Here is an 11,908-nt window from a genome sequence, read left to right on the forward strand (position 1 = left end):
GATTTGATGGGTGGAGGTAAGGTGTTTGTGCGGCTAAGTAGGGATGGCAAGTGTGGACTGTATAGGATGGCTAAGCAGGGACGGTGAAAGTGGGGTTCCAGGTACAGGTTCAAAATTGTGTTCGGTCAGAATAGAGAAGAGATGATGGGGAAAAGGGTGGTGGGTGAGACAGAGAAGAAGGTTATCATCGGCGGCCATTACAGAACCAGCACGTCTTCTTCCACCAAGTCGCCAACGGCAGTTGCTCTCTCTCCATTTTTCCCCTAAACCCTAAACCTAAAAGATGGGGTGCAACACGAGGCTAAACCCTAAACCCTAAACCCTAAACCCTAAACCCTAAACCCTAAAACCCTAAAACCCTAAAACCCAAACCCCAAACCCCAAACCCCAAACCCCAAACCCCAAACCCTAAAAACCCTAAACCCCAAACCCCAAACCCCAAACCCTAAACCCGAAACCCCAAACCCGAAACCCCAAACCCCAAACCCCAAACCCAAAACCCCAAACCCTAACCCCCAAACCCAAACCCCTAAACCCTAAACCCTAAACCCTAAACCCTAAACCCTAAACCGAAACCCTAAACCCCAAACCCAAACCCAAACCCCCAAACCCAAACCCCTAAACCATAACCCCTAGCCCCTAAACCCTAGCCCCTAAACCCTAAACCCTAACCCCTAACCCCTAAACCCTAAACCCTAACCCCTAACCCCTAACCCCTAACCCTAAACCCTAAACCTAAACCCTAAACCCTAACTCCTAAACACTAAACTTTTTTTTGGATTCGAGGAAACCCCACCCCCTGGAAAGCTCACTTTGTGGGTCCAGGTGAGTGAGTAAAACCCTGGCTGTCCCAGGCTCTTACAAGAGGTGCACGCCCTGACTCGAACTCGAGACCTGCTATGCAGGTCTCAAGCCCTTTGCCACCACGCTACACTCCTTGGGGACCCTAAACCCTAAACCCTAAAACCCTAAAACCCTAAACCCTAAACCCTAAACCCTATCATGGTTTATAGTCAGCCCTGAGATACAAGAGAAACTATCTAGAGCATCCCGGATTATGTTCACAGACGCAAGGTTTGCTTTACAAAACAGCATGAGGTCATCGACAAAGCTGAGATGGATGATAGAATTCTGTTTGCATCGCCAATGGAACCGAAACAGTGGGTCTGAAGAGGCTAGCTTCAGAGTCCCCCCCAAGCCCTCCATTGCCAGGAAGAAGAGATAGGGGGAGAGGGGGTCACCTTGACGAAGCCCCCTGTTGGATTGGAAAAACTCGTGTAATTCCCCATTGAGGCTGACGGAGAAGTAAGTTGAGAAGATGCAAGTGTGGATCCAGCCAACCATTTTCCCAGGGACGTCTATCGCTTGCAAAGCTTTCAAGATGTAGTCCCAATTAATTGTGTCAAAAGCCTTCCTCAAGTCCACCTTTAGAGCACATCTAGCTGGTCCACTTCCCAGGTGGTATTTGTGCATGAGTTCCTGAGTGAGCAAGATGTTGTCTGAGATCTGTCTACCCGGGACAAAGGCTGCTTGAAAGGGGCCGATTACATCTGGCAGAATAGTCTTCAGCCTTGTTGCTAGGATCTTGGAGATACACTTGTACATGACATTGCAGCATGATATTGGCCTATAATCATTCATGCAAGTCGGGTTCTCAACCTTGGGCACCAGGGCAATTCTGGTTGCATTGATGCATCTAGGGAGGGAGCCTCGATCAAAGAAAAACTAAACTGCTGTAATAAAATATGTTTTGATAATCTCTCAGCCTTGTTTAAAGAAGTAGGCAGTGAAACTATCTGGCCCTAGGGCCTTGTTATCCGGGATGGAGAATAACACCATCTTGATTTCTTCTTCTGTGATCGGCTCAATGAGGTGTGGAATGCATGTAGATGGAATAGCAGTAGGATATAGCCTGGGAATGTTAGCTTCTGGAGCAGGAGGAGGGGCTGTTAGAAGCTGTTGGAAATATTTAACTGCCATGGTCCCCAGTTTTTCCTTATCATATACTTGGTTGCCTGCCTCATCAGTTAGGACATGGACTGCATTCCTAGTTTGTCTGTGGACAAGAGATCTATGAAAAAATTTGGTGTTCCTGTCACCAAGTTGCAGCCACTGAATCCTGGACCGTTGTTTATAAATTGCTTCCTCATCCTGGCAAAGCTAGTTGTAAATTCTTGCACAGTTCCTTTCTGAGGCTGCCAAAACCTCTGAGGCTTGGGATTCATCCAGAGCCATTTGAGCTAGGTTCCAGTTAGACTGAGCTTCGGCCACCCTGCATGAGATATGGCTTGTGTTGTGTCTGTGGAGAGTTTTGAGGGCAATTTTCAGAAGACGAAGCTTGGTTGTGAAGCAATACATAGGGTTGCCCAGGATTGGATTCTGCCAAGCTGCTCTAACAATATCCATAAAATCTTCCCGATCAGCCCAAATATTCAGGAACTTAAAAGGGGAAGGGGAAGGCGGCTTGTAGACATTGAGATCCATTATCATTGCACTATGGTCCGATAAGTCTCGAGGGAGAAATTTTGAATGAGTTGCCGGCCAATTGGAGAGGAATGATGTATTACACAATATCCAGTTCAGTTTTTTCAAAATTGTATGCCTACCTTGCTGACCATTATGCCAAGAGAATTTAGGTCCTGTGAATGGAACTTGGATGAGCTCAGTGTCTTGAATACAGGTGCTGAACTCATGATGATGGCCATACCAATTCATATCCCCCCCTGACCTGTCAGAAGGCTTTAATATGGCATTGAAATCACCCATCAATGCCCAAGGCGAGGAGGCAAACACTGGGGCTTGATGGAGCATATATTCCCATAGCAGTCTTCTCCCAGCTGGAGTATTGAGACCATATACTACTGTGATCTTAAATGATTCTTTGGTGGACAGATTGGTTACTTCACAAGTGACCCATTGGTCTGAATAATGCATGCAAGAGAGATTGAAAACTGTAGGATCCCATCCTACCAGAATTCGGCATGTAGGTGAAGCATTAATATTAGATACAAAATTCCAAGATTGCAAATTAAGGCCTGCAGAGACTGCATTCAAGTTGGGGCCAGCTATCTTGGTTTCCAGCAAGCCAACTATGCCTAGCTTGGATTTAGCAATCCATTCTCTAATAGTTTTTTGTTTTTTGGGGCTATTAAGTCCCCATATATTCCAGCATTCTATCTTAATCATAAAAAAAAATATTATACAAGTGAGACACACAGAGGACATAACCTGGGGGGGTTATAGGCCTTTGGCCAATCTCAGCTTCTTCCCTTTCTTTTTCCCTACTTGTTTAGTGAAGGGAGAGAGAGGGTTACCTCTGGGGACCGAAGATATCTCTTTAGAGCTATCCTTTGCTGATGTAGATGCTTCACTAGCACTTTTCAGGGTTGCCATTTTACTCTCCACACATTTAGCAAAACCTGTGATGAGGAGCTGGTTTTCTTCAACAGAGTGTGGGTCATGAGCTGAGTCTTTGTCTGATTCATCCTCAGAGTCATCACCCCGGTTACTTCCTGTTATAGCCAACATGTTACTGCATATTCCCACTGGTTGTTTTGGCAGCTGTTCCAAGGATTGTTGGAACCTTCTGCTATTAACAGATGCCACCTGCAAGGAAGTAGTAGGCATGGTCAACTGCTCCAAGCGCTTGTCTTGCTGAATTTGCCTGCTGTCAGAGATTGTTGCTTTCACGGCCACTGCCAGTTGAGTATCGTCTATAGGGGGTGTGTTTTTCGTGGAAGTGTTGGTTTTGGTTTTGGTTTTGGTTTTGGAGAGAACTGTGCAGCCTTCCCCAGTCTCAACTGTTTTGGTGACAAAACCAGTACTGCCTATCCCATTCACCTGGCCTCTAATTTTCCTACCTACCCCATCTGTTACTTCAATGTTTTTGCTAGTGGTGCACGCAGTCACTCCACCTCCAACTTGGCTAGCAGAATACACTATAGCCTTATCATTTGTTTTGCTGTTAGTTTCTATTACTGGGGGAATCCCATCAGAAATGTTGCCCAGTGTTCTGTCTGTGCTTTTTCCTCTTGTACAGACATGGCCAAATAGATTGCATATATCACATCTCGATGGCTTCCACTCATATTCCACCTGTATTGATATCGGGTCTGTTGAGAGGGAGCTTTCAATCCCAAATTGGTGAATGAAGGGTAGTGCAACATCGGCCTCCACACATACTCTGGCATAGTCTAGACGTGTGCAATTGTAAGTTTGTTCATCATAGGAGAGAGGCCTTCCCACCATACTTGCAACTAAGCTTAATCCATTCTTGGACCACAAGGGGAAGGGTAGACCATGCAACCTGATCCAAACTGGGAGTTTGGATATTTTGTTTTTATCAAATACGAAATGGGGGTGCCATTGCTGCAAAATGATAGTTTTGCCTCCAAACATCCAAGGGCCTTTTTCTAGCACTTCTTGCATCTCAAGTTTAGTTTTAAATCTGAAGAGCATAAAACCATTTGTTGTTGTCATGACATTTTCCAGCCCCTTGTTCTTCCAGACTCTAGATGCAATAGTGTTCACCGCATGGTATGGCATTCTGAAGCCAGGGAAGAATCCAAGCATGCATCTTTTCCATTTCCCTGTTATGTCTAGCAGAATATCCTCAGAGATAACTAGTCTGGTTCCGACAGACTGCCTGGGGATACCATCTAATGAAAATCTTGTGCTGGAGTCTGTAACTCTAACTCTTTATGCCCAGGAGGTGGGGGGAGAGGGATTGGTTTTTTGTGTGGTAAAATGGGGTGATGGTTTTGGGCATCTGGCATGGGATTATGGGAGGGGGCCATAGCAGGTAAAAGGATGAAACAGGGGTTGTCGAGCGACAAGGGGAGATACAGGGATGAGAAATAAGAAGAAGCAGATCTCGTATTTTGCAAACTAAACCAAGATCAGAACGGTCAGTCTTTAGCAGGGGGAAAGGTGAACAACATACCTGAAAATGGAGCTTATCCAACGGTTACCGGAGGAGATAATGCTCCAGCAACTCAGTGTCTCTCTAAACTCCAACTCCAGAGCTTCTCTCACTAGAAAATCCCTCCCTAAAACCCCCTAAACCCTAAACCTCAAACCCGAAACCCCAAAACCTAAACCCTAAACCCTTTTTTTTTCTAAACCCTAAACCCTAAACCTTTTTAAAAAAAAACCCTGAACCCTGAACCCTTTCTAAAACCCCAAACCCTAAAACCTAAACTTCAAACATAAGAAATGTCTTTTAAGAATTACCCCGAACTCTTTCATCGGTAGAAATGACATTTTGCTTTAATACAATAGTTAAGAAAAAAATTTGTGATTTAGGAATTGAATGCTAGGAGATGTACAGTTTTGTTTGTCTTCTCACTGCTATAATACTTGTTTTTGTTTACTGGCTGATAAGAGCAAGAAACTTCTGATATTATCGAATAGTTGATGTTTGTTTATAGCTCATGAATAGGCAATCAGATAACCTTATCATGAATATATGATGGCTAAAGGCAGCACCACATGCCTGGACCAATCACTCCCTGGGACGTTATGAGTTGAACACTCAAAAGTTAACATTTTGCTTCTGATAGTAATTGAATTCTGTAAATTGCTGTTGGAGAAATACCAGATCGGTGATATTCAAGGTTTGAGGACCTATATAAATATTTGTCATTATGAAAATTCACTTGTCTACAAAATATGGTATCGATTCTTTTAAGAAGGTTCCGTGACTCTCAATGCTAATATATTTTGAACCATTTCCTTTTGCATTTTGCAAAGCATTGTTACTGTGCTAAGAAAAAAGACTGAAGTCATGCTACAGCCTGCCCACATTCGTTTGGTTAAGTTAAATGCTTTCTTCGTTTATCCTCCTCTCTTCTTTGTCCCTTGTACCACTGCACATAATGGAATGTGCAACGTATGCAATTATATTTACCCAATGTTTGCAGTTTTGTGAACGTAGCAGAAGACTGAGGTTTCGAGTTTCTTCTTTTCTTCCTTTTGCTAGTATTTGTGCTCAATGATCTTCCATTCATGTATACTTTGTACAAGCAAGCTCAGACTTGTCTTAGATTTCATCTGCAAATATTCATAATAACATTCCCAGGGGGGGAATTTATCAAATTATCATTGTTATTATTATTACTTTACTGCTATTTTTTTCCGTTTTGTTTAATCAACTTTCTAGCAAACTATTTTGTTTGACATGCTTTGGCAGGTATGGCTACACGATACCACTGCTTTGCTGATCGTCTCCTGGAGCGGGTCTGCCATTTATGATGTGAACTCACGTCAGAGTCTATTTTCTACGATAATCGAAGAACAGCCATCTCTTACTGTGACTGTAGGTAGCCCTTCTACATCTCTTGTAAAATGGTGCAAGGTCTACCAACAGGCAACAGGTCCAATGGTTCGTATCCAATATTCAGCTAGACTCCACAGCAGAGTCTAGTGCATTCTAATGGTGTTGAGTGTAGTTCTGGTTTCCGGAATAATTATTTTGAGTTTGAAGAGGATCTTTTTCACGAAGCTGATGTCTTTCAATTACGTTGCTAAAGTTAGTACGGAGTCATGCTCATTGCAGAACATACCACGGGGAACTTCAACAACCCAGTGAGAATGGAAAGTCGCCTGTTATATTGAAGTAGTTAGAGGTGAAATTAAAAACAAAAGAAGTTGGATTTACGCTTTTTGCAGGACGTTCCGCCAAGAAACTTCAACAGCTCGATGAGAATGAAATTTGTTTGCATATAATAGTTTTTGCAGCTCGAAAGAATCGGCAAGAGCTGATGGATTCGTTCATGCTCATTTGGGTTTAAAAGCCAAAATGTAACTCAGCTCTCACACAACACAATTTTTTAAAACCAGACATGACACTAATATTTATTTCTTAACCACGAGATACATTTAAAAATAAAATCATTCTTCTATATTTATAGTAGCTCTGACACCAATAAAAAGTACAACATTAACTAGGAAATGAACTTTAAAAATAATAACGAGTCCTGGTAGGAGATTAAATCCGTAGAGACATTAGAGTGAAGATTAACACCTGCTTGGTTTAATTCCAACAAAGATGCATTTGCATTTTATTTTTTATTTTTTTGCAATTACCCAGTGATTTAGTTAAATCATTTAACAAAATATTTGTTTATAGGTCGTCACATGAATTAACAGAGCGGTAATTATGATATCTCAAAACACATGAATTAACGAAGAGTGGTAAAAGATAAATCAAAACACCGTTGGGCTTGTAGTTTAATGGTGCTCCTCCATCCATGTACCCCAAAATTTGTTTGTAGAATACAAATGGTCCATTTCTGCTGCTGTATTAATGTATTATCAGCCACTTGCATGAATATCCAAGTGCCCTCTTTGAGGAGTTTACAAGTGGTGACGAATACAGGCTTTTCTCCTTTTGCATACTCATTTCAAATGATCCTAAAATATATTTTTTCATCAAAGAATGGTCGAAATGTATCAATCAATATTTTCCATTCCAAGCATATAATTACATGCATATAGCTTACCCCAATTGTTAGAAACAATTTATGAAATGGAAGTAGAAACTGTGGTCGGAGCTCGAAGAACTTGTTGTAATAATCGTGCTGCAAGCCGTTGTGTGATGCCACCTATAACACGCTCCCCGAGGCTGCGTGCCTCAGGCTGTTGAAGCACCTGCGCATGCACACTTCCCTATTTAGTTTTCATCTCAAGAATGAATGGCTCTTACTCCACAAAGTTTTCATTTCTATTAATCAATGGAACAGTCAACTCAGCTCAACAATCCTTAATCTAGCACCAGTTTTTATTGGTCAGATGAATCAATCACTCCGTTTATACGTTGCCTAGAATCATATTCTCAACACAAATGTATAGCACCAAAAAGGTTGGGTTTGTCCTCGGGTGAGAGTCCAAGAGGTGAAAAGAGTTAAGAAGTAGCCTTACCAATTTGTGTGAAAAAGGGAGTGGATTAGGAGCCATTAACAAATAAAACAACTAGAACAGCTCTAAATATAATTAATTTTTGAATGACTAATTGAAAATTTACAGTTACATATGAAGTGATTTAAGATGTGCTGGAGGAAAAATGCTTTTGCAAAAACCGGTGCAAAAGACCTCCAGTTACTTTGGTACCAGCCTTAACAAATATCTTTATCAGATTCTTATACTTCTTAAGCTAGCTAGGTTATGCACCTCCATACAAATGTAAGACAATCTTAAGTATGACAAAACAATTATATTTACCTGTAATATTGGTTGCAAAAGGGCCGGATCAAAATCTTGAGAGGATCGCAGAAGCCCCCATATCCTGAAAACCTGGTCCCGAAGCGCCATCATGCTATCAATTTCAGAATCACTCACTGTGAGAGGTCCAGCTACATTGGCATTAAAGATTAAAGCCCTCACAACATTTGGGATAGAATTGTACGTATCAACTACTGTACCGATCACTACAGCTTCAGTGACACGGACAGCCTCCTTAATAACTAAAATTTGGAGCTCTTCGCCATCTGGGCCCAATAATAGCTTCAAAACAGGTTGTAAGGCATCATTTGCAGAGAAGTCCCTATCTTTACTTCCCTGGACAAGTAGGTTTTCAAGTCTATTCCACCTAAATTGAGCAAAAACTTAGGTTCTTGCTATGAGCAGATTCAAATGGAAGCGTAGAATTTAATATTAGCAGAGTACATACCTAAACCTACCATCCTTAAAGAGCAACTCAATAAGAGCATCTCTAAGATATGGATTTGGATCAGTGAGAAGCCTTTTAGCAAAATATGGATACGAAGCAGCCAGAACCTTGAAATTAGGATCAGCATAAAGGGCTAGGCCTTCAAGTACAGTGAGTGACCTCAATATCAAAGCATAATAAGCTGGAACTGCAGGTTAATTGACAAGCCAGACAATCAGATTACACAAGCACGGCATTCACTGGCTATTTTGTGATCAATTAAATAATTATGTTGTATTTATCTACGGAAATGTTAAAAAATAAACATAACTTACCATTAAACGGATACTGATAAAAAACAGCACCCAGACCATTCACTAGAGTTTTGAAGTTTAGTTCGCTCACAGTGTAATTGAGTGCGTCATCAAAGAAGTTACGCAGTGCTGGAACAATTGGAGACACATCTACATCCCGTGACAAGAAATCTAGAGCATAGTAATCACGGGCCATGGCTTCGTAATCCCTATTAACCATGTGAACCACATGACCAATTATCGCAAATCTTGCTTCTTCTGGGGTCTCACTCATCATTCCAAAATCAAGAAAAGCAAGCTTTCCCTCGGGTGTTGCCAGGAGATTGCCAGGGTGAGGATCTGCATGAAAGTATCCATACTCAAGTAGCTGTCTGAGGCTGCATTGTATACCTGTGTTGACTAGATCCAGAACCTTTAAACCTTGTCTCTCAATAGCATCTTGTTCATTCAATTTGACTCCATCAACCCATTCCATTGTCAACACCTTACCACTTGTATAATCCCAGAAGATATCTGGAACAAGGATGTCTTCCCTGTCAGCATACAATTTCTTAAACCTCCTTGCATTCTGCCCCTCCTGCAGGATCCTGTTGAAATTAAAATTCAAACCCGAAAGAAAGTCGCAGAGGAAGCTAGGAAAGAAATAGAGTTTTGAAATAAGAAAGGTCATGGAAAATATAAGTGGTGGGCCCAAGTAGTATGCCAGAAAAAAAGAAACCAGAGGGACTGGGATTCTTGTGTTTCCAGCAAGTATAAGGGCATTATAACTTCCAGAGGCATGCATTCCTGAAGTTGTGATGCAATGCAGTGCTAGTACTAGTAAGGATGATGAAAGAAACAACCTGCACATAATTGAGCTCTTGATAAACTCTGCGTGCGAATTCGTCAATGAGAGCAACAACATCACTGGTAATAATGTCTACATATTTGTTGATGAAAAAGCCGAGTCCTCTAATGAGGTAAAAGTCAAGTCCAATAGCTTCTTCGATACCAGGGCGTTGCACCTTGACAGCAACAGTCTGTCCAGAATAAGTAAGTTGAGCTTTGTAAACTTGGCCTAAACTGGCAGCTGCAATTGGAGAAGGAGAAATGGATGAAAAAATCGAGTCGAGTGGGAGACCCAATTCTCTCTCAATGCACGAAAATGCTTCAGCGTCTGGGAATGTAGGCAAAGCATCCTGTTCATTCAGTTCAAAATTGATATTAATGATTGATTGATTGTATATGTTTTTGACTGGTATAGTAACTTGCGAGATGCAAGGCAGTACCCCCATTTATTATTAATATTATGAGAAATAAGAGGATACCTGAAGCTCAGCGAGCTCCTCTAAATACTCGGGGGGGCAGATGTCGGGCCTGGTAGACAACCCCTGCCCTAATTTAACAAAAGTAGGGCCCAACCGGGTGAAAATTCTCCGGAGTTCGGCTGCTCGTTTACGCTTCTTCTGATCGAACACGCCATTCCTTTTGTCCAGCAATAGTTTCAACCCAAATGAACCCAATCCTGTCAATATCTCAAGAGTTCTTCGCAACACCTTTTTTTTTCAATCGAATCTCAGATCAATATTCATCATAAATACACATGTTTAATTGTTTATCTATTTATAACAAAAAAAAAACAAAAATTAACTGAATAATCTTGCTTGCCTTGATTGGCCTAGAGCCGTATTGAACGGCCAGAACCTCGGGGCTATAGACGGACGCGTTGACGGCACGGGCCATGGCTCTTCCCTCCGCCTGCAGGTCTTCCGTTCGATCACCACCCACTATTAAATTTGCATCTCGCACTGCAGGACGAATCACTCGAGCTGGAGCTGGTGGTGGTCTCGCTTCCACTACAGCTGCTCGAGCTTCCCTTGCTCTTCTTGTCTTTGGCCTTGAGGCTGAAGTTGGACGGGGACCCAAGGCAAGGGATGAGGAGCAGAAACACTGGCTGCCGGCTGCAACAAAGCTCATCATCGCTTTGGCGCTTTATGCCTATCCTACTCAGTTCTACTTTTCTCAACTGCCTTGCACTTCAATTTCTCAGTTTCCGTTTTTATTAATTTGACCAAACATTACTAACTCTTTGATTTTTATTTTTATTTTTATTTTTATTTTTATTTCTAATTCTAGGTGTATATTATAATATTGGTTTGTTTTTCTGGTCGCAAATTGTTGCGTCCTCGTGTCACCCTCGTAAATCACAACAGCCTTCCTAATCTATTCTATCTATTTAACTATATATTTTATAGAAAAAACAGTAGTATTTTATTAAAAATGTTAAAAAAAAACACCTCATCTATTTTTATGCCACGATGAATTTTGTTTTTAGCCTTTTAAGTGTAAAATTAGGTATAATTATATATTATAATGAATGGATTGTGTAAATTTTTTTATTTTTTTAATTTGGTTTTTAATTTTTTCCCCAACAATTTAGTCTTAACTAAAAACCAATTAATTTTAATTTTTTATGAAATTGTAGGATTAAAAAAAATGGACCAAAATAAAAAAGAACATCAAATATTGGTGGCGTGCTATATGTTTCGTAAAAGATACACTTTGATCATTAAACTTTAAAAATCAAGTAAATTATATAATTTTAGTACTTCAATACTTTTCCAATTCAATTTTAGTACAAAAATTTATTGTTGTTATTTTTTAGTTATTGGTTAAGAGAAGAGAGAGAAAGGTCTCTAAATTCCGACAATAAAAAGATAAAAATATCGTTGATACTGATTTAGATCATTAAAACAAATAATATTTGTGTCAAATGATTCTATTTGATTAAGAAAGTTCATATTAACTGTTTTTTAGGTTTAAAGTTCATGAAAAAAAATTCTGAACTCAGATTAATTTTTTATTCGATTTGATTGTTTTTTACAATGATTTTTTTAAGCTATAAATGAATTTATCACAATTTCTACAATATTTTATAAATGTTTTTTTTATCAAAATAGGTTGAAAA

The 11,908-nt window shown here is 40.5% G+C and overlaps 1 protein-coding gene across 2 annotated transcripts; it reads right to left on the minus strand.

Annotated features, from left to right (window-relative positions):
• Positions 1–7,223: 7,223 nt before the first annotated feature.
• On the minus strand, positions 7,224–11,016 carry LOC133692105 (protein ACTIVITY OF BC1 COMPLEX KINASE 3, chloroplastic). 2 transcript variants are annotated; one of them, XM_062112806.1, is made up of 8 exons: positions 10,609–11,016; positions 10,269–10,496; positions 9,804–10,139; positions 8,983–9,538; positions 8,669–8,855; positions 8,221–8,587; positions 7,503–7,650; positions 7,224–7,413 (listed from the first exon to the last, which is right to left on the minus strand). In XM_062112806.1, exons 1-7 carry the CDS (start codon positions 10,918–10,920, stop codon positions 7,522–7,524), a joined length of 2,115 nt encoding a protein of 704 aa, XP_061968790.1. In that variant the 5' UTR covers positions 10,921–11,016; the 3' UTR covers positions 7,224–7,413; positions 7,503–7,521. The 2 variants fall into 2 exon arrangements, with proteins under 2 accessions (XP_061968790.1, XP_061968789.1); XM_062112805.1 differs by having other exon boundaries at positions 7,409–7,650.
• Between the last annotated feature and the right edge of the window lie 892 nt (positions 11,017–11,908).

The sequence above is a fragment of the Populus nigra genome, chromosome 4 (genome assembly GCF_951802175.1).
Source record: "Populus nigra chromosome 4, ddPopNigr1.1, whole genome shotgun sequence".
NCBI lineage: Eukaryota > Viridiplantae > Streptophyta > Magnoliopsida > Malpighiales > Salicaceae > Populus > Populus nigra.

Bases quoted from the DNA above. Each gene is read 5' to 3' on its own strand.
- LOC133692105 (XM_062112806.1), bottom strand. From the start codon at position 10,920: ATGATGAGCTTTGTTGCAGCCGGCAGCCAGTGTTTCTGCTCCTCATCC. The intron at 10,497-10,608 runs GCAAGCAAGATT...TGAAAAAAAAAG, and splicing joins ACGGCTCTAGGCCAATCAAG to GTGTTGCGAAGAACTCTTGA. The intron at 8,856-8,982 runs GTAAGTTATGTT...ATTAACCTGCAG, and splicing joins TTATCAGTATCCGTTTAATG to TTCCAGCTTATTATGCTTTG.